Source organism: Scomber scombrus, chromosome 11 (genome assembly GCF_963691925.1).
Source record: "Scomber scombrus chromosome 11, fScoSco1.1, whole genome shotgun sequence".
Taxonomy (NCBI): Eukaryota; Metazoa; Chordata; class Actinopteri; order Scombriformes; family Scombridae; genus Scomber; species Scomber scombrus.
The window spans coordinates 11,438,176-11,458,772 of NC_084980.1; the positions used below are offsets into that span (position 1 = coordinate 11,438,176).

At 40.5% G+C, this 20,597-nt stretch overlaps 2 protein-coding genes across 3 annotated transcripts in view; both read left to right on the top strand.

Moving 5' to 3' along the window:
* Positions 1 to 8,523, top strand: part of pde4ca (phosphodiesterase 4C, cAMP-specific a) — a 47,111-nt gene extending 38,588 nt beyond the window's left edge. For both annotated transcript variants that reach the window (XM_062428442.1, XM_062428443.1), the window contains 14 exons: positions 366 to 410; positions 1,104 to 1,140; positions 1,859 to 1,932; positions 2,055 to 2,107; positions 2,328 to 2,440; positions 5,607 to 5,700; positions 5,957 to 6,129; positions 6,251 to 6,349; positions 6,517 to 6,681; positions 6,885 to 6,984; positions 7,164 to 7,318; positions 7,426 to 7,548; positions 7,690 to 7,872; positions 8,023 to 8,523. In XM_062428442.1, the coding sequence (XP_062284426.1) occupies positions 366 to 410; positions 1,104 to 1,140; positions 1,859 to 1,932; positions 2,055 to 2,107; positions 2,328 to 2,440; positions 5,607 to 5,700; positions 5,957 to 6,129; positions 6,251 to 6,349; positions 6,517 to 6,681; positions 6,885 to 6,984; positions 7,164 to 7,318; positions 7,426 to 7,548; positions 7,690 to 7,872; positions 8,023 to 8,523 (1,915 nt within the window). The remainder of the gene's footprint in view (positions 1 to 365; positions 411 to 1,103; positions 1,141 to 1,858; positions 1,933 to 2,054; positions 2,108 to 2,327; positions 2,441 to 5,606; positions 5,701 to 5,956; positions 6,130 to 6,250; positions 6,350 to 6,516; positions 6,682 to 6,884; positions 6,985 to 7,163; positions 7,319 to 7,425; positions 7,549 to 7,689; positions 7,873 to 8,022) is intronic.
* Positions 8,524 to 12,562: 4,039 nt separating this feature from the next.
* LOC133990990 (ras-related protein Rab-3A-like) lies at positions 12,563 to 20,428 on the top strand. Its single transcript, XM_062429436.1, has 5 exons — positions 12,563 to 12,628; positions 14,464 to 14,688; positions 15,879 to 15,997; positions 16,655 to 16,779; positions 17,790 to 20,428. The coding sequence occupies exons 2-5, from the start codon at positions 14,464 to 14,466 to the stop codon at positions 17,978 to 17,980; spliced, it is 660 nt and encodes a 219-aa protein (XP_062285420.1). The 5' UTR covers positions 12,563 to 12,628; the 3' UTR covers positions 17,981 to 20,428.
* Positions 20,429 to 20,597: the final 169 nt, after the last annotated feature.

Here is a 20,597-nt window from a genome sequence, read left to right on the forward strand (position 1 = left end):
CAAATCTGCTTAGTTGTCTACCCGAAGCAAATTTTAGTTTTTTGTCTCTGTGTTTCAAATTCATTAGCTCAAAGGCAGTATTAAAACATGCAGTGCATTGCGTGTGTCTTCAGTCTTGAAAAGCCCAACATTCGCAACAACCGGCTGTGTTTCCATCCCTGAATGTTTGTCAAGTCTGCTCCTCTAAGATTGCAAACAACTGGAAAGAAGGGGCTGCTTTTTTTGTCTGTTATTTCACTCTATGTGTTTCCAATATGTCCCTAAACCAGTGGCCCACTTCATAATATAATGTGTAAACAGCTTTAAATTTGTAAAGTAAATAGTGACAGTTCTCCTCATCGTCTCTCGCCTATCTGTTTTTGAAGGGAAGAAAGCTTGAAGCACTGGGAAGTCAACTGGTTGTCATCTCGGTGAGACGAACATGATCAAATAAGAACAAGCTAAAAACACTGACTCTGTTCCCCCGAAGCCCTCTCCTGCATTCCCTGTAGATGGCTTCATTGCCATTTCCCACTTCCCTTCCTGACAAACGTGACTAAATATCACTTCACCTGTGACCCCTGTTAGATCCCCTCCCCTTTAAAACACCCAGTTCTGTTCTGTTTGTTTCTGCATGTGACGCATAATACTGTAAGAGATAACCAAGTATAATAACACACATTGTGTTTTTATTTACTTGTGAGTATTTACCAGTTCATTTTACCCCCCCCCAATATGTTTCCTCACCAACCTTATTATACGCAGTGCATGCCATATTTGTTTTTGATGTATCTGCATATTTAAAGAGTGATGACAAACTGAGCGCTAAACAAGGATATCTGACAAATAATTATGAGAACTAATGATGTCCTTTTAGCTGCCTGGTTACTCAGAGACTATCCAACACCCTAATTGTGATAAGCTGCAAATGAAACCTCAGACTAATACGCTATTTATTTTGTCTTAACAAACATGTTGGGCCTTTTTTGACAGATAATTACAAACAGATGATTCTAATAGATTGCAGATCAAATGTAAGATCTTGTACAGCAGATTGGTCCTGTAATCTGTTTTATTTGTGCTTTTAAGCCATTTTCCTCTATGTATTCTGTTCTGCACTGCAGGCACACAGAAGACATGATAGTCACACCATTTGCACAGGTGAGTCCTCTTCTTTACAGACAATCTCTTTTATTCCGTGTGCTATTCCAAAAATATTTGCCAGATGGTCAAATAAAAGAAATCATGTTGGCTTGTCAGCTATAGACAGCAGGTCTTTAAAACTATAATAAACTCCAGATGGTATGAGAATGGGCTTTACTTCCTCACCGGAACAGCCCCTAGCATTAAGTTGGCCCTGCGACAGGAGCAGGCATCCCGCTGGCAGTGCATGGCTCTTGCGTGGGATGTGCGTCACACTTGTGCTCACTTTACACAATGATAGAAGCGGTGAATCCAATACTGCTGGGTCGTGCTGCTTAAATGCGCATTCAGACTCCCGCATGGGTCAGTTTTGGATACCGGATAGTCAGTAAGCTCTCCCTGTGTGCTGAGTCAGTGTTTGGCTACAGGTGGAGTGACAGACATGACATAGAGGAGTGTCATTGATGCCATAAAAACATCAAACAGGGAGAGGGGAATGCCTCTGCATGGCGCTTCAACTAGGAGGATGAAAGTCACTATGTCTGGTTTCAAATGCTTGTCGGAGATTCATGTTCAGGAGTACTTGATATAGTTCAAGGTGAATAAAGTGAGCGACTATGTGCAAGTACAGTATGTAAGGCTATTACTGATGTGACATCTGTGGTTTCATTACATCACAAATGTTATGGCCGTCACATTTAATGAACACCTACACTTTGTATCATTCATCTTACAGGTCCTCGCCAGCCTGAGGACAGTCCGAAGTAACTTTGCCGTCATAACCGGCCAGCAAGATCGCACAGCCAGCAAGTAGGTTGTTAGAAAATGTCCTTATCTACTCAATAAATCTTCTAGTGACATCAAAATATAATCATGTTACATTAGGTTCTTCACTTGCTCTCACCTTAAATTTCCATTGTCTCTGTCTACAGGACGCGATCCTCAGGCAACAACCCACCATCCATGTGCAAGACCAGTCTCGCAGGTCAGTAATGGTATTAGAATGGACTATTTGCTATGAATATCTTATAATCAAAAATTACCCTGGTCAGAAAGACAGGGAGACACTAAGGACATTAAAGTGATTGAATTTGTAAAATATATATATTAAAAGTACTGTACATGAAATTATGTGTGCAGTATGTGAATGCTCTTGTGAGAGTTGAGTCCACCTCATAATGCTTTCCTGTGTTCATCTGGTACAGAGGAGCCTCACCAGCAGCTGGCCATAGAGACTCTGGACGAGCTGGACTGGTGTCTAGAGCAACTCGAGACGCTGAAAACTCGACACTCTGTCAGCGAGATGGCTTCCAACAAGGTACTCTACCAGTACAACACACATAACCCTAACACATTATGCACAGCCTGATGAGCAGAGAAGTTGTATACTCTTTATCCTGAAAATCACATCTGTCACAGGGTAAAATACACCACTGCTCAGGTTAACATAGGCTCAATGCAAGGTTGCGGTGCAGAGCACTCACATAATCTGTGCTGCGATCCACCCCCCTGGAGGATTTTATTAGTCATATGTGCCTTGTTTCCTTTTTTAAGATGATTAGATTCTAACCCCATGAACACGGTACAGTGGAAGACCCTGAATTTGAATTTTAAAAGAATACACATAACGATTAAAAGTAATATAAAGCAATTTTGAAGCTCATAACACTAAAAATAAACAAGTTAAACACAATTACAACAAATGCAGAATTTTAAATAAGGTTAATCTTATTAGAGAGTTAAATTATCATAAATATCAAGAAATTGTTTCCACCATTGTTCTCTCATGCCACAGATGTGCTTCAGAGGACGCCGTAATGTCCAAAATTCAAAATTCAAATGAACTGAATTGAATTGGTTGCTTCCTCTTTGAAATGATTTGCGTCATTCTTTTTTTTAATAAGAACGGATATTAAAAGCAATGCATAATACATGTTAATCATTTTCATCAGTTTCTCATTAATGGATGGTGATCTTTGGCTGTGTACAGCTGTTTTCCGCTCAAATTAAAACAGGCTCCAAGTACAACCATAAGCTTGGGGATTGTGTGTGATGTACTGTAAATGCAGTTAGCCTTCACTGATCCCTAAACAAAACTGAAAGCTCAGTAATACAGAGAATCCATCAGCGTCCATGAAAATATGAATAGAATCTCCCATCCGTCAGCGGATGGTAGAGGGGCTTACTCTATGAATGAGTGGGATGGCTTCATGCATGCAAATAGAGACTAGACACACAGACACACCCTTCCCCCCACTCATGTGCAGAAAAATGTAGTGGGAAGTAGTGGGAACTGAAGATGAAACAGCAAACCCCCTCCTCCCCATCCATCCTTCCTCCATGTATCCCTCTCGTCTCCTCCCCCAACTCTGCCTTCTCTCAGACTGGAGCCCAGCACTCATGTGATTCCACGATTAGACCGCCCACACAGACTGCTCTTCATGCACACATAACATGTCACACATATACACACTTCTTCTACATCACATACATTGGGCGCCTTGCCTCCAATCACATATATTGCCTGCCTGGATACATATACCATTACACTCACTCACGTGGCGTTGGCCAGAGTTCCATAGGAGGAAAACCCCCCCATTGCTGCAGATCAGTCAATGAGCAGCTTCAGTCAATGGGGAAGAATTATTCATGCTGGCACTTAGGAACAAAGGCCAGAGCGAACATTGTTTCTGCATCACTGATGACCTTACAGAATAGTTTCGTTTAAAGTAGATCTCTAATGATCCCTGAAAGCATCTTTGAGGAAGAGTGAGACCTCTGGAAATGTTCATTTCACCCTCCTCAGGATATTGTTCACAAGTTAACAGTCACTGATTTGCTGCTAAATTTTAAATCAAGTAAAATGTGACTTTGTGGCAGGATCGTCATGGTGAAAGTATATTCCACAAATAAAATATTGACCAAATTTATGAAGATTAACTCTGAGCCAAACTGTTTTTTGTCATCAAATATTATGACTGTAATGGGCCATCAAACATCCTTTTTTTTCTTTTACAGGGTAACATACAATTTTCAGTATTGTGATTATTTCTGTTTATGATCATCATAATGGTCACTGTTCCCACAACATTGTGGTACACGGTGTACTGTTTTTATTTTTGACTACATGAATGAAACCTCCCCTCATCCATTCAAAGCTTTTCCTTCATATTTTCTTCAAACTTGGTGCACATGGTGCATATCACAACCTCCGCCTCCAACACACTCAGCCCTGCCTAGTTTGTATGTCTTCTGGCCAATGAGGGACCTCCGTCTCCCCGAGCCTCTGCTGCAGCAGGCGCCCAATTGGCCGCTATTCTTAGGCATTTTTGGAGGGAGGCGTGGATTAGAGTACCTCGTTCTCCTTCTGTTTACACACATACGGGAGCAGGCAGTAACAGACTGAATGAGGGAGAGTCGGGGGGAGCGAGGGAGTGTGGCGTCTCTGCCTTGCATCCTCGCATCCCACAGCTATGCTTTCAGTCTTGTTCTTCCATGGACCTCGAAATTGTTTTTTTCCCCCGACTGTTCAGCTTGTACTGATCAGAGCCTCCACAGTACTAACCAGTGGACTGTCTGCTTGTAGTGGATTTTGTTCAGGCAAGCAGTGCAGGAGCACAAAGTGTCCCTGCTGCTGTCTCTTTCTCTGCGAAACAGGCGTATGTCAGAGGATCACCAGAAAGCCCAGCTCGCTCTCTCTCAGTTTTATTTTTGCTCCCATGCTCGATTGTGCGCTGAAATGCCAGAAGCGAATTATTTCATCTCGGTGTCGTGGATGTTCATTCAGGTAAGGAAAGACTGAGGATGAACTGGATGGGAGGGGGAGAGACTTCTCGAGGCTCACATGTTGCTCTCTTTGTGAATGAGTGCGGAGAAGTGAACTGCTGCTGGTGGAGATGTGAGAGCGGACTTTCTCTGAGACAGCTTCATGTTAGATTTATAGATTGTTTGTTTGCTGCCTATTTGCGAGTAAAATCAGTCATGCATTTCTCTGTGTTCAATCATTAGCCTCTGCACTGCACACAAATGCATGCTCCACAGACACAGTGTAGGTGTTGGTGTAGCAGGTCTGGATAGATTCCTCTGTGGATGTGTTTCTTCTCCAAAGCTAATGATGTAATAAGAGCGACGTATGCCTTTAAGCTCAGGGGAGTCAAGAGTTGTGAATTGCTTTTGTGGTCGATTGGATATAAGTGCATCATTCCTTGCATTCAGCTCTGTATGTGTAAAGCAATAATGCTCCACACACCATACATGAATGTAAACTGCCAGACACATAAAAACCTAAAAGCCCAAGTAAATCTTAAAACTGTTCAACAAGTGTGCATGTCTGAAAGAGAGATTGCAAAGTCTCTCTTCTGATATAAATACATGTAAGTAGTGATAAATGATGGACTGAAAGAAGTCTGCCCACAGTTATGCAAGACTATGCTCAATCAAACTCATGGATGCTTATGTGTGTGTGTGTGTGTATTTGTCTCCAGTTCAAGAGGATGCTGAACCGAGAGCTCACCCAGCTGTCAGAAACGAGCCGTTCAGGGAACCAAGTGTCTGAGTTCATCTCTAGTACCTTTCTAGGTAAAATACCTCAACTTTATGTAATACACAAGCTGTACATAAACATATACTTTATATGTACATATCAATCATAGGCTTGTGATCAGTCATTAAACTGGTGTTTTGATCTACAGTTTGCCATTAGTTACATGTTACACACCTACCTGAATATGATAAGTAGGATAGTAAAATTATGTATGTTCTAAGATAGTAAAAGTATATATATTGTTCACAGACAGAGCTTGATGCTAATACTTTGTCTTCCTAAATCTGACAGAGAAGCAACATGACATGGACATCATGTCTCCCCCCACCAAGGAGAAGGACAAGAAGAAGCGGCCCATGTCTCAGATCAGCGGTGTGAAGAAGGCCACCCACAGCCCCAGTCTGGCACCTTCCACCATCCCTCGCTTTGGGGTCAGCGCCAGCCAAGAAGGTCTCTTAGCCAAGGTATGGGGAGTGCTGTAGTTTAAGTTTGTGATTTTAATGTTGCACACACTCTATACAGCACAGCCCTCCCTTGTACAGTGCGTTGTCATGACATATATGTGTGCTCATTGTTCACCGGCAGGAGATGGATGATGTTAACAGATGGGGAATTGACATCTTTAGAGTCTCTGAGTATTCTGGGAATCGTCCACTGACAGTCACTATGTACACCATCTTCCAGGTAACACGTCTCAACATACTTTCTTAAACAGAGTGTAACCTGAAATACAGGAAATAAGTGAACAAGAGAATAAATGAATGAATGGAATAATAACTTAAAAAGCAATAAATGATCTTCACCTTGACTGACACAGTGTGTGATGCATTCTGTCTCACCTGCCACTGTAGGAGCGTGAACTGCTCAAGTCCTTCAAGATTCCAGGAGATACCTTCATTACCTTCATGATGACTTTGGAGGATCATTACCATGCTGAGGTGGCTTACCACAACAACATCCATGCTGCAGACGTAGTCCAGTCCACACATGTCTTGCTGTCCACACCTGCACTGGAGGTAGGCGACACTCATCCAACAGAAAGAACAGATATACACATTAACATGTGTAACATGCTAAACACCACAGACCAGTCCCATCTGTACATGTTCTCTTATGTTGAGCAACCACATACACACATATATTGACTGTCCCTGCTTTCTTGTGGTTGTGTGTGTGTGTGTGTGTGTGTGTGTGCGTGTGTGCGTTTGTGTTGTTCAAGGCTGTGTTTACTGATCTGGAGATCCTCGCCGCTCTGTTTGCCAGTGCCATCCATGATGTGGATCATCCTGGAGTTTCCAATCAGTTTCTCATCAACACCAGTGAGTTTGCATAGCTCCACAGGGATTATGTGAACCTGCGTGGGCGCAGAGTGTATTTAACTATGCGGATGAGGTGTCTGTGTTCAGGCGTGTGGGGAGAAGAGGTTACTCTACATTTACAAAAGGCTTTTATAAGTATTTGTATAACCTTTATAACATTTAACCTTTATAACCTTCAGACTCAGAGCTAGCCCTGATGTACAATGACTCGTCAGTGCTGGAGAATCACCACCTGGCTGTCGGCTTTAAGCTTCTGCAGGAGGACAACTGTGACATCTTCCAGAACCTCAGCAAAAAACAGAGACAGTCGCTGCGCAAAATGGTGATCGACATGGTGAGACACTTTGGTAGTGCTCTTAAGATTATATACAGTATCTCAGTACCTTTTAAACAATTAATTCTAATACATTTGATCAATCGATTTGATTGCTTTGCCTGCAGGTGCTAGCCACAGATATGTCCAAACACATGAACCTACTGGCAGACCTGAAAACCATGGTGGAGACCAAGAAAGTCACCAGTTCAGGAGTCTTATTACTGGACAACTATTCAGACCGCATACAGGTAAGAACCTCTTTGCCGTTAAATATCTCATACCAGTCATATGGCTTATATATCATCACATTTCACCTCAAAGTGGAATAAAACAATTTTTTTAAAGTGTTTTTCATTGAAAATTTACATATTGTACTTCTATAATCGCAGGTCCTTCAGAACATGGTGCACTGTGCAGACCTGAGCAACCCCACAAAGCCTCTTGAGCTGTACCGGCAGTGGACGGACCGTATCATGGTGGAGTTTTTCACCCAGGGGGACAGAGAGAGGGACAAGGGCATGGAGATCAGCCCCATGTGTGACAAACAGAACGCTTCCATAGAGAAGAACCAGGTACAGTATAGAAGCCGGAGTCCTTTATTCATTATAAACTACCCTAAATTATCTATTTGTGTAATTTAAAATGAAGAAGAAGACAAAACTACGATTTTACAACAAAAAAGCAAGTCAAGGAAAAATGAGCATCCTGCCTCTGTCTTTCAGGTGGGCTTCATTGACTACATTGTTCATCCTCTTTGGGAGACATGGGCCGACCTTGTTCACCCAGACGCGCAGGAGATCCTGGACACGCTGGAGGACAACAGAGAGTGGTACCAGAGCATGATCCCCCACAGCCCTTCACCCCAGCCAGAAGGCCAGGAAGAGGGAGCCGCTGGGGAAGCGTCAGCACTCAGCGGGGGCGGCGGCTGTACCTCCGCCGACAAATTCCAGTTCGAGCTGACCTTGGAAGAAGAAGGAGAGTCCGATACAGAGAGTCCACCTGAGGAGGAGGAGGGCTACAGTAGTAGCAGGGGGCTTGAACTCTCCAGAACTGATTCTGGCAGCGGATTTGATGTGGTGTCTGCTACGACTCGCCTGCTCCCCAAAATGTTCACTACTGACGCAGGCAGGACGTTTTCTTTAGATTCAGATAAAGAAATGGCAGAAGACAGAGAAACGGAGCAGGAAGGCGTCTCTGGGGTGCACTTCAGACTCGGCACATAGCACCAGTCAAAAGTTGTCTTTCTTTTGGCCTTTATTTGTTTATTTTTTCTTGATTTCGGTGCCTCATCCTCTGTCACTCCCCTTCTCCCACTTCAACCAAATACCACCGCCTCTGGTTTCCTACCGAACAGGGTGACAGCAAGCCTCGGGGTGGGGAGTATGGTAGTGCGGGTGGGTGTTGGGGGTGTTAAGAAAGTCTGCAGTTTTACACAGCAGTCGCTTGCACTGGAGAGAGACAGATAGACTGAGTCAGTGTTCCAGTAGAGGACAGGAAACCATGTTTCTGAGTGGTCCTTTGTGTTCTGTGTGTTTCAGTCAGACATACTGTGGATCACGTTCAACAGACACAATGAGAGGTTTAAAAAAAAAAAACGTTTTACCAGCCAACCCAAGGTCTACTACAACAAATGACAGATCTGTCTTCCTCTTATGGAGTATTTGTGAAGAAAGCGAGGAAGTGATGAATGACACAACAAAGTCTTCAAGACATCTTGCCAAACTTGCAATTTACAGGGACAATGCTGTTTTGCCTGCCTTTTAATTTGTTTTTTTCTTTTTGGTTGTTTGTTCGTTTTTTATTTAGGGCCATACACACTTCAAAGCAGTGTGAGGAAAGTAAATGCAGAAAAGAGCAGAAAGGAGCTATGCATGATTTAATGCAGGAAACTTTACATGTAGCAAATTTTGAGTGACTCTATCATTATTATTGTATACAGAACGTAGCACTCCTTCCAGCTAGTGTTGCACAGTCCATGTAATTGTGTTCAACAGGCAGTTATTTTAGCAGAAGGATGTGATTATAACAAACTTGCTGACAGTACATATTTTAAAGTTTTCAGTTGTTTCCGGCTTATTGTTTCCAATTTTATAATCCTTAACTATTTTATTGTCAGCAACAAAACTGAGCCAGGGTCAGTAGTGTTGGACAGTCAAGGAACTGCATCCTAAGTAATGTGGGCTGTGCACATGGTGCCTCCTGGTGTTGACAAGTGGAACTGAAAGTCTGGCATCAAATGGCAAATGATTTGCAAGGTTTTGCATAGGCCTATATGGAAAATACATTCAAAACGTATTTAACTGTAGGACTACCCAAAATATCAGTTACGTTTCAGTTTTGTTGCTCTTTTAAATGTTTTTCTTTCATTTTTGTAATATGAAGTAACTAAGGTTTTCTTTCTATCTTTTGTTTTTTTGCATCCTCTATATTTTTCGGCACCCATTTGTATCAGTTTGCCTTCAAGTTTAGCACTTTAAAGTTTTGTTCATAACATAGCCCTCATTGTGATTTTGAAGGGCTCGAGCCAAAACTTTAGCACATTGGAGGATGTTGACTGAGAAACAATTTGTTGTTGGCCGTCATGCAACCAGCACAGACATCATGTAAACACTAAATGCTAAAGTACAGCTACATTACACCATCCATTAAAGTCCATTGTTGTTGCTTTATAACGTGTCAAACACAACATCCACCTGCACAAACTACTGGACTGATAAGGGCAGCGTATTAGACGTACACGAGTTGCAAAGAAGGATGCATCATTGTAACTGTAAAAACCCAGAAGGTTACTAAGAGACAGTTTCCTATGCCAGAATTTTTTTTTCATCCTCTTTCCTCTCATTGATCAATATTTCGCTCTTCACAGGGACATAGTCAATGACAAAACAAGTGCCAAGCAAGCATGACACAACCCGTACTGTAATTTCCATTTTGCCACTGGCTACTTTCCATCAGTGACTGATAAAGTTGGTTGATTGTAGCACCCCGTGTGCCAATCTGACCCTAGTGTCTCTGTTCCTTTTTTTTCTTTTTTTCTAACTCCTGTTCAAACAGTAACTGAAACTGATATTGTCTTAAAACAGTGATGTGTTTTTTGTGTGGGAGTGAATGACTGGTTTGACTTTTTTTTTTTTGGATGTATTTGCTAAGAAAAAAACCAAAGCACTTTGTAAGGTACTTTTACAGTTCTGCACTTCCAGTACAGTTGAACATGTATAACGTGATTGTTTCACTGTTTTTATGTTGGCAAATGGCCTGGTGGGCGAGTTGAATTGCACGGGCTGGACCACTACAGCTCTTAAAGATTGGCTTTTGGAGGAACTGAAGTTGTTGTTTTTTTTTGTTGTTGTTGTTCTTTTTATAATTGACTGTACAAAAAAATGTTTTGTTGAAATGCATGACATTGGCTGCCAGATTTTAAACAATATGAAAAGTACATGGAATACTTACAAAACTTAGCCTGTGGAGAAATTGTTTTATTTTATTACCACGAAACAGTAGTAAATCGTGTTTTTATGTGTGAAAGATGTGGGCAAGGTTTTTGTTTTTTTTTCATTTTGGACGCCTTATTTTCAAATGTGGGATTTTTCTTTGGTCATAGAAGTGTTCACTGACATGCTGGAGTAAAACATGTGCAATCCTTTTTCTGTAGCCATAAACAGCACCAAACAGACCAACACTCAAGGATGCCTTCAACTCTAAGGACTATTTAACAACAGCTTAACCAGCACAACATGCAAAGATTCAACCTGTCTCTCTGCGTGTCACTAATTGTTTGATTTTGTACATTTTCCTCACAGTGCTTCATGTACAGTTTATTTATTATTTCTATATTATCTGTCAGAGACAATGGAACAGTAGACTTTTTTTAGTCTGAGGTTTAGTACATATGTGTAGTTTGATTTGTGCGAATGTCAAACGGGACAGATTTCAACTATTACTCTGCTTTTTTTTTCTCCTTCTCACTTCATTTCTTTGTGTCTGCAAATAACATTATGTATAAGCAAAAATACTCACTTTCATGTTTTTTTCTTGGTATGAAAATAGTTGAGTGACATTTTCCATCTTGGGTTTCCTGAAACATTTCTCCTTTCTCCATTTCTTCTGTTTTTCTGTGATTTGGTCAGATCCCGTAATCATGAAGGATCTTACAGTAAGTGTGCGGATCTGAGACTTCTTTAATTCATAGTGAAGATAATATAGTCATACATCCTCAACACTCATCCTAGATCAGTATTTCTTTTCTTTGAGATTTTATGAACAGGGGTCATGAGACTCTGCAGCTTTGACAATCCAAACTCTGCTGTTTAACTGCGGGTGTGTTAGCCCTCTCCAACTACAACTGTATGCCTTGCCAATAAAGGAAAAAGTCTTCACTCTTTGATGTCTTGTTCTCTGCTTTTATGAAGATATTAAATCATAAAACTAAAGTAGTAATATTACTACATACAAATCTCTTCAGTCATTTAAACTAACACTGTGAGGATAAACGCTGTTTGAACCCACATAACTTTATTTTAAATTCTAGTTTCCAAAGATACAGACTATATCAGACTGCATTTAAGGAAAATGTGTTTAAATATGCAAAAGGTGCAGCCATAAAACATGGAGTTTAGCAGTCTGAATATTTTACACAGTGTCAACATTATAGAGAAGCTATGCTGAAGAGCAGGACGATACGGATGTGATCATGTCAGACAATTTTAAAGGGAATATTATATATGTTAAGCCACAACTCTTTTTTTAAAGTGACGAAATAGGTAATAGGTTTAATTTGGGAAGCTTAATCAGCATAATATGCTTTGGGATAAAATGTTCACTTTGTTAAGGTTAAAGAAACATGAAGTGAGAGTTAATCACAACAAAAAGTTCATAATTCATGCATAGACACATTTAACATGGCAATTTCCATATTTTGTTGCCTTCATCAAATGCTCAATTTTAATTTGTGGCAAAGATAAGGGATATCTTTTCTACATATTGAGTTTTATTAAGGTAGAATATTTGATGGAAAAAATTGTGTTGATTGTCTTACGCTTATTTATGTATTTACACATATAGCAGCTGAATGTGTGGAAACCAAATAATGAGAAATATTAAAGCTAATATTTTATCATCTTATCAATAAAAATGAATTAAGCTTCTCTATAATTTATAGCAAGGGGCGGGGGCGGGGCTCTTCGCGGCTGAATGGCTGCTCGTCTGTGATTGGTCAATTCTTCTGCCAATCATTCTAATGCCGGGGCTGTCAATCACGGGCTACTGCAGGTGCAAAGCTGGGGTCTGGGCTAGCTGCAGCGGAGCCGAGGATAAAACACACATTTCACGGTAAGACCTGCTCTCATTTATCACTGAAGTGCTCTGTACACTAGCGACAGGTGGCAGGTGGGTTATTTGTCGCTTGTGAGATCTGAAGAGACTGAAATTTTAGTGGTAAATAAGAAAGAGTAACCTTCATTTGACATAGCTGGGATTCTTAGCTAGCTCCTGCTTATTAATACTGGTAACAGTGCGGTGTGTTAGCATTAAAGGAAACGTTAGCTATGCCTGATTTGCATTTTAAAAGGGTGAATACATCTAAATGTTTTACGTTCACCTCTTAAAACCCCCCTCGATCTTTTATTATGCATGGTGTAATCTATAACAGCACGTATTGTGTTGCATATTCCTCCTTTTGCAGCTAACATGATGCCAGCCTGTCAGTGTCAGGCTGCTAATTACCCCGTCAGTAGAGAGCTGACGCTGGATAAGCTCCTCTGAGGATGTGTGCTGTCGTTTAAGCTCTTTAAACTGCGAGCATGTTGTATTCATGAACAGTCGCTGACAGTTTTTCTCTGTCTCGTTGTTTGCTGTGGCCTACAGGGTAAATTCTGGCCAGCCATATGGTCATTCATACTTGGCTGGGTACCCGAGCCTCCCTGCCTCCCCTGGATGTGAAAAGATAGTCAGTTTAGCTGATGCTTAGCCCGTTAAGCCCCTGTACTTCCGTCCTCTTATCTTCTGTGGGCCATTCCTTGTCTGACAAGTATTATTGACATGAAGTGCAAACACTCGAGGCTTTGTGTGATTATTGGCTGCTTGTGTTGACACAGGCTCTGGGCGAAACAGTTGCATAATTTGATTCCCTGATTAAGTTATGTCAATGTGGCCACTTCCCTGGGAACCATATGGAGCAGTCATGCAGCACACTATGGCCTTATTTAACTCTGCTGTGGGTTAAAGTGTACATATGTAAGGCTGTTTAACACTGGCATATGAATTCAGATGAGTTTCTACTTGACTGTCTGAAAAATAGCGATGGTCAGTGCATAAGTATCCTGGTATCCTTTGCAGATCTTCTTCATAATAGTAATAAGTGACTACTAACACAGGATGCCTGCCTGCCATGGTGTGTTTCAGGGATGCCACATGTGATTTTGGAAGTCAGCAAACCAACCAAAATATGACAGTAGAAAATGAGGGGAGAGAGGCATAGGTTTGAGATAGGTAATGACATACAGCAAAGGTCAGTGGGGAGGGGGCCAACTGAAGGCGCAGCAATTAACTGGTTTGCATCTTAAACCCCTGAGTATAATGTTTTTAATTATTATTTCTGTATTCACATTGTTTAAGATCTCTGTGAATCAGAGGCTATGACATTAGCTCAGGAAATTGATACCTCAATCTGCAGTCAGTCAAAAAGTGGCCTCAGAGGATATCTATATAAGTGGTATCAGAGGTCACATCTCACTAATATGGAAGTCACACATTTCCTTCTCAAAGACTTACAGTGTAGTTTATGTAAAAACACTTTATCATCCACAACCTAATTGAAATATACTCCGTATGAACACAAAGTTATACTAGCTAATTGCTAATTGTCTATTCTTTTTTTTTTTTTATCAATCTGCACAAAACAGGAAATGTTTGGTGTTAGTTACAGAGGAAATGTATCTGTGTGTATGACACACTCATGAACTTGTTCACAATTTAAACACAAATACAACTACTCTACTACTATAAATACCACTTTGGTGAAGTAAAACGTTTTTTTTGACACTGTTACTGTAGTTTATTTTAATTTATTTTGTAAGGTGTTTTCTGTTTTTTCCCCACCCTCTGTACATGAGAACATGCTGTAACTTCTCATGACTAATTGATATGTTATCTTTATCCCTGCATAGATGGCGTCTGCAAATGCCACATACGGACAGAAAGAATCCTCAGACCAGAACTTTGATTACATGTTTAAAATCCTCATCATCGGCAACAGCAGTGTAGGAAAGACCTCCTTCCTCTTTCGCTATGCAGACGACTCGTTCACTCCGGCCTTCGTCAGCACAGTGGGCATCGACTTTAAGGTCAAGACCATCTACAGGAACGACAAGAGGATAAAGCTGCAGATCTGGGTGAGGAGGTCTAACACATTCAAGCCATGCAGATGTGCTGAAGTCACCAGGTGCAGATTGTGTAGCGTTTCCCAGAGCAGCTCGAGAGGTGACGGCCACGATCACATCCAGGATTTCTCTTCTATAGCTGACACCTTGCTTATTGCTGCTGCTTTTTGTTTGTTAGTGTTCTGAATTAGGGTTTAAGTGTGTTGCAGCAGGAGAAGTCTATAGCTGCTATACAAAGGTGTTTTTACTGAGGGTCACACGCTGGACACCTAAAGCAGGCATGTAAGAGAAGAGAGGGGAGAGGTTCATATCTGCTGTCCAGAGACTGTGTGTGTGTGTGTCCTAACCATACACACATAACCACGCCCATGTTTTGTACTGTTGCTCAAGTTCATTAAAGTCTTAAAGGGAGATAAGTCTTTTGCGTGTGTGTTTTAACAGACACACCTGGAGCAAAGTTTGAGAATCAGGACCAGCCCTACAGAATAAGTTTCATACAGTCCTTTGTCCTAGCCCTCATTTACAGCAACACACCTATTTATTTTATATTCCATAATTATGAGAGATGTTGTATGATGTGTTGGTGTAGAACTGTTGTTGCAGGATGGTACACACAAGAATCGAGCAGTGTCTTTGTTATTTCCATGAGCAACATACTGAAATTCAAATTTAGTGTACGACTAACAACACGGATATTCATGATCTATCACAATCCTGAATCAGAATTAAGGTACATTTCCTCTGTATTCCATCACATCTCTGTTATCGTGCATCTGTATCGATTACCAGCTTTTAAAATGGCCCATCCCGTCCCCAGAATCGCTCCATCTGCTCTGTAATGGCAATACCCTTGAAGTGTACTTAACATGAACCATGAAGCCTGAACCTTTAACAACTGCTTATTACATGTGACACCAAAGGAATACCTAATGCTGCTGGGAGTTTGGCTGGATGTTAAATCAAGGCAATCATCAGGAGGCACATGCACAGCTATAAATTCTTTGCAGGTGCTGCAGATGGGGGGAAAAAAACACCCACACTATAATCTCGTTCCCTATTCTGCTTTTAGTATGATCGGATGTGACAACTTTTTAACTAGAAATAGTCTTCCTCGAATGTACAGGGTTTTTTTCCCTGTTTGAATGCTGAACCTATCATCTTCTAACAATAATAAATACTCAAAAATAACTGTGTTTGTGTAGGACACCGCTGGCCAGGAGCGCTACAGGACGATCACCACAGCCTACTACAGGGGAGCCATGGGCTTCATCCTCATGTATGACATCACCAATGAGGACTCCTTCAACGCTGTTCAGGACTGGTGAGGGACACCTGAATATACCATATGTCTCTGTGAAGGTGGAAACTTAATCTGCATCTGATATTCTTTCATGTAGTTCAGCTTTTCTTTTAAGCAGTCAGACAATCAGACGGGTTTAAGACAAGTCTTCTGTTTATTCCTGATGGTGAAAAGACAGATGAAAGCATTCATGTTGTATGTTATGATCACCTGTTTGTTTTTTTTATCATACTGCATGCTTGTACAACAAATACTGTGTAAGTACCTCAGGTCGAAGTTGAACCAGAAAAAAAGACCGCAGGATTCACCTTTGTTTTATTATTCAAATAAGAGGGTTAGATAATTGTGTGAAACTTGTCTTTAGTTGGAACCTGTCTGGTTACTGCCTTGTTTACTCTTGTGAAGCTATATTTAGTAGCTCCAACATTTTCCACACCTCAAAATGAAACTGTTGATTAAAGAGTTGTTAAAACCACTAGCAATGATGGTTGTGGAAACTTTTTTATTTTTATATAACTAAAGTTCAGATGAAGCATGTGTGTGTGGCATCTTCCATTGCTGGGATCAGCCTAACATAAAATAAACTGCTTTAGCATCCAAGAAATGTATGTATGTTTCCAGTCAGTGGAAACAGCTGTTTTGTAAATGCTAGTTTGACCGCCATGTGTCTTCCAACAGGTCAACCCAGATCAAGACATACTCATGGGACAATGCCCAGGTCATCTTGGTGGGAAACAAGTGTGATATGGATGATGAACGAGTGGTGACTACAGACAGGGGCCAGCAGCTGTCAGAGCAGCTGGGTAAGTTGAGTTGTCACTGAGTTTTTAGACAGCAGAGTAAAAACTAGATACGGTGTCTCTGTTGCTGGTTCACTCTGTGTTTATCTCCTCTCATTAGTGGAAATTACATATCATCACGACCCATAAAGTTGTCCTTCAAAGAGACTTTATGTAGATAAAAATGAGGGAAGTTTGAAACTGAGGGATCATTTTAGAGGTTGTAAGCAGCCAGTTTAGTATCACTTTATAATGCAACGTTCTATGTTTAGCATACTGTGCTGTATGTCATCATGATTAGACTCTTCAGTGAGCCACATGACACAATTTCACCATGTTTGAAACTGATGCTACAACAATTCATGTTGCAATTAGTTTAAATAAAAGTTACAGTTCAATTGCATCTGTGCTTATGAGTCATATTATCATAAGTCTTAACTAGCGCCATGTGTCAGTTTTAACAGATAATGAGCACTTTTAAGTGAGTTTCAGAGTTACAAATGGGCCTTATTCACTACAGGAACATATAACAATAACTTAGCCTTCACAGATTTGACCTGTTTCCGCTGTACTCCTTCTGCTTTTAGGGTGAGTTTCTGAACCTAAATTTAACTTTTGTATCCATTCAGTCAACATGCTACTGCAAACATTTTGGGGCATGTAAAAACAAGTGACATCTCACAGTTTTACATGTCCTGAAGGAGGCTGTGAGATGAAACATGAAGGTGCCTTTGATGACTGGCATTTTAATTTTTGCAAAGCAGTGTTTCGGTATTTTTTGGTTATGACTTATGACTTGTCATGACTTATGACAAAAAATCTGATATGTCTGTGGATCCAAAGAGCATCTGTATTTTGATACCTGCCTTTGTGAAGCACTCCTCAGCAAATCTTTTGGCATTTGCCCTTTCTTTAGACTTGAATAAATGTCATAAAGATACTTTGACATGATGAAATAAGTGGATTATCTGCATAAGCATCACATTGGAGTGGTTGGTCTAACCACAGCCCGTCTCTGTCTCTCCTCCCGGCAGGTTTCGAGCACTTTGAAACGAGTGCTAAAGACAACATTAACGTGAAGCAGACCTTCGAGCGGCTGGTGGACATCATCTGCGAGAGGATGACGGAGAGTCTGGACAACAACGACCCTACCGTCACCGGAAATAAACAAGGGCCACAGCTCACCGAGCAGCCACAGAGGTCCCATAAGGATTGTGCTTGCTAAACACAACTGCACAAACACACACGCACTCATACTCTTTGTCTGCTGTCCTGAAATCAATACACCTTTTCAGTTATTTTACAGTTTGTCTCTCGCTCTCATACGCACATACACACAAACATACAGAGGCACACAAGCTGGCTGTTGAAATTCTGCACCCCTCTCACAAGCGCACCATCCTCACGAGCCGGCTTATCCCAAAGCTTTGGTGTTCTCAAATTAATATCAGCAAGAAATCTCTTCTCTTTTTTTTTTAAAAGTAATACAGACAATACATAATAGTGCTTATTTATTCAGAGGGGTGAAGAATGTTTAACAGAGAAACAATCCCAAGTCGTCTTTCTTTTATACCTGTATGTGTGTATACACACACACACACTACACTGTATCTTAAAATTTTAAAATTAGCCAGTCAAGCCTTGGACTCTATCATTCCTCATTGAGGTGACTGTAATTGGGTTTAACTCTTAAAGGCTGTGAGGGAGGGGCATTTCACTGCCCCCCCGCTGCAACACCAAGTTAGCACTAACGCCTCAAACCTAAATGGATACAAATCATATCATTTACTTATAGTCCCATTGAAAGTCTGCGTTTGTTGCTGTGGATAGAGTTGCTGTTTTGTTTTTTTAACGTTTTTTAATTGGTTGGGTGTGGTTTTGAGCATGTGAAATGACCAGTCCGTCCCAGTGTTGTGACTGAGTTTAGTAAGGTCAACTTTTGACGTCCAAATGGGGCGAAAGTGAGTCTTTCTTTATAAGTTAAAATGAACACAAGATTCATTCATATCAGTCTGCTAGTTGAATTACATTGTTGTAGGATTCATGTCGGGCCCATTTCCAGATTTTAAGTTTTTGTTTTTTTAAGGTCTGTATTTGAGAGCACTCTATGGATGCCGGTGTCAGTCACTTGGTTGATCGAGTCATTCCAGCTTGTTTAGTTTTTTTTTATAGCTTTTTGTTCATCTTTTTTAAGACATACAGCTAAATAAAAAAGATAAGGATTGAGAAGAGTGTATAAATGTTTGAAAGTCAATAGATAAGCATTTTAAATTGCATATATAATATATACATAATTAATATATACAATTAGGATGTTGGATTCCTACCTGTGCTTTAATGAGAGGTGCATGTTGTTTCTGGTTGACTGGATGGTTATTTGTATGAGCTGTTGATGGCCTATTCCTAGTCTGACGTGTTTGTTTGAGTACTCTGAGGTAAAATGGGGCTAAAGGTTTCACATATTAAGCTCATGGCTCCTTCTCATTGTATTAACTTTCATTCACTGCATACAATGCGCAACATGTGCTCACTAGAAAGGCATGTGATCCAGTGTGAGCACTTTGTGCACCAAAGACCTGCCACCTCCATCAACTTCCAAAAAACTCTCTGTTGTCATGGCGGATGATATTGTCATCTTTATGTTTGGGGAAACATAATGTTTTAAGCATGTTAAATGTGTTGTTTTATTTCTCTAAAGTGAAGGATTTGTCTGCTCATGTATACAGTACAAACCTGTAAGTCATGCACTCACTGATGTGCTGAGACATGCAAAAACACAAGTTATTTTAATATGTAACTTATTTATTTATTTTATATTATTTATAACGTAATTTATTTTTCAGATGGTGTTCTTCTAGATTATGCATCGCTCTTTACTTTTTAAAGAGATGTTCATTAGTATTCAATTGCTTAAACTGTCCCAGCTTTTAACTGACATGTACTCGTGTTTACAGTGAATATAAAGCTTAAGATGCCTCCTGAAGAGGAAAGTTAAACATTCCAGTGAACTTCTTATCACGTCCACATGGCTTTGGTGGGAAGTTTTGTTTGTCTTTTCATATCAGTTATGTAACTTTTAAGACTTGGTAGTTTAACAGCAGTCTGTTCTCACAGAGCAATAGCAGTTCTTTCTCCTCCACACCCAAATATCTGCAACACAACCCTGCTGAAGGTTTGAAACATGCATAACTGTGTGCGGGTGTGTGAGTGTACATTTTGTACTAAGTTCTAATGCAGTCTCTTAATAATTGTTCTTTCCAAAGAGGTCTCGACATAAAATAAAGAGCCAAAAAGCGCTTGTTAGACATTTGTTAGAAAAACCTGTCTAGTAGTGTTTTTCCTACTCTGCAGTAGCTTCAGAAAGGGAAAATGTTTAGGGAAGTAAACTGAATACTCTGAACACTTCATTTAAAAAAAATAGTTATTCTTACTGCATTTTCACTTTTTTTGGTTATTTTTGTTACTTTATTTATTGTGTTTTGCTACAGCTGTAAACCTGCAGATGATTAAGTAACAAGCACCAGTCCTGTTCAGCTCCCCTCCTCTTCCTCCCTCCACATCATAAATCTTGTAAATAGGAATTTTCTGCCCTGTCGGGTATTAGTTGTGTGAATTGTGCTGTAATTCTGTAATGCCAGATTTGCTAAAACGAGGAATCAATAAATAAATTCATAAAAGCTGCAGTGTTGTTAAAGTGCCAGTTATTCCCAAAGCTTAATGATTTACAAGATGTGTGCATGTGAGTATTGTTTTATGTTTTCTTTTGCCCACCAGAGGGCAGAATACTTCAATAATGTCTTGTTTTCTATCCTCTCAGTTGTTTGACCATCTATGGTTTGGTT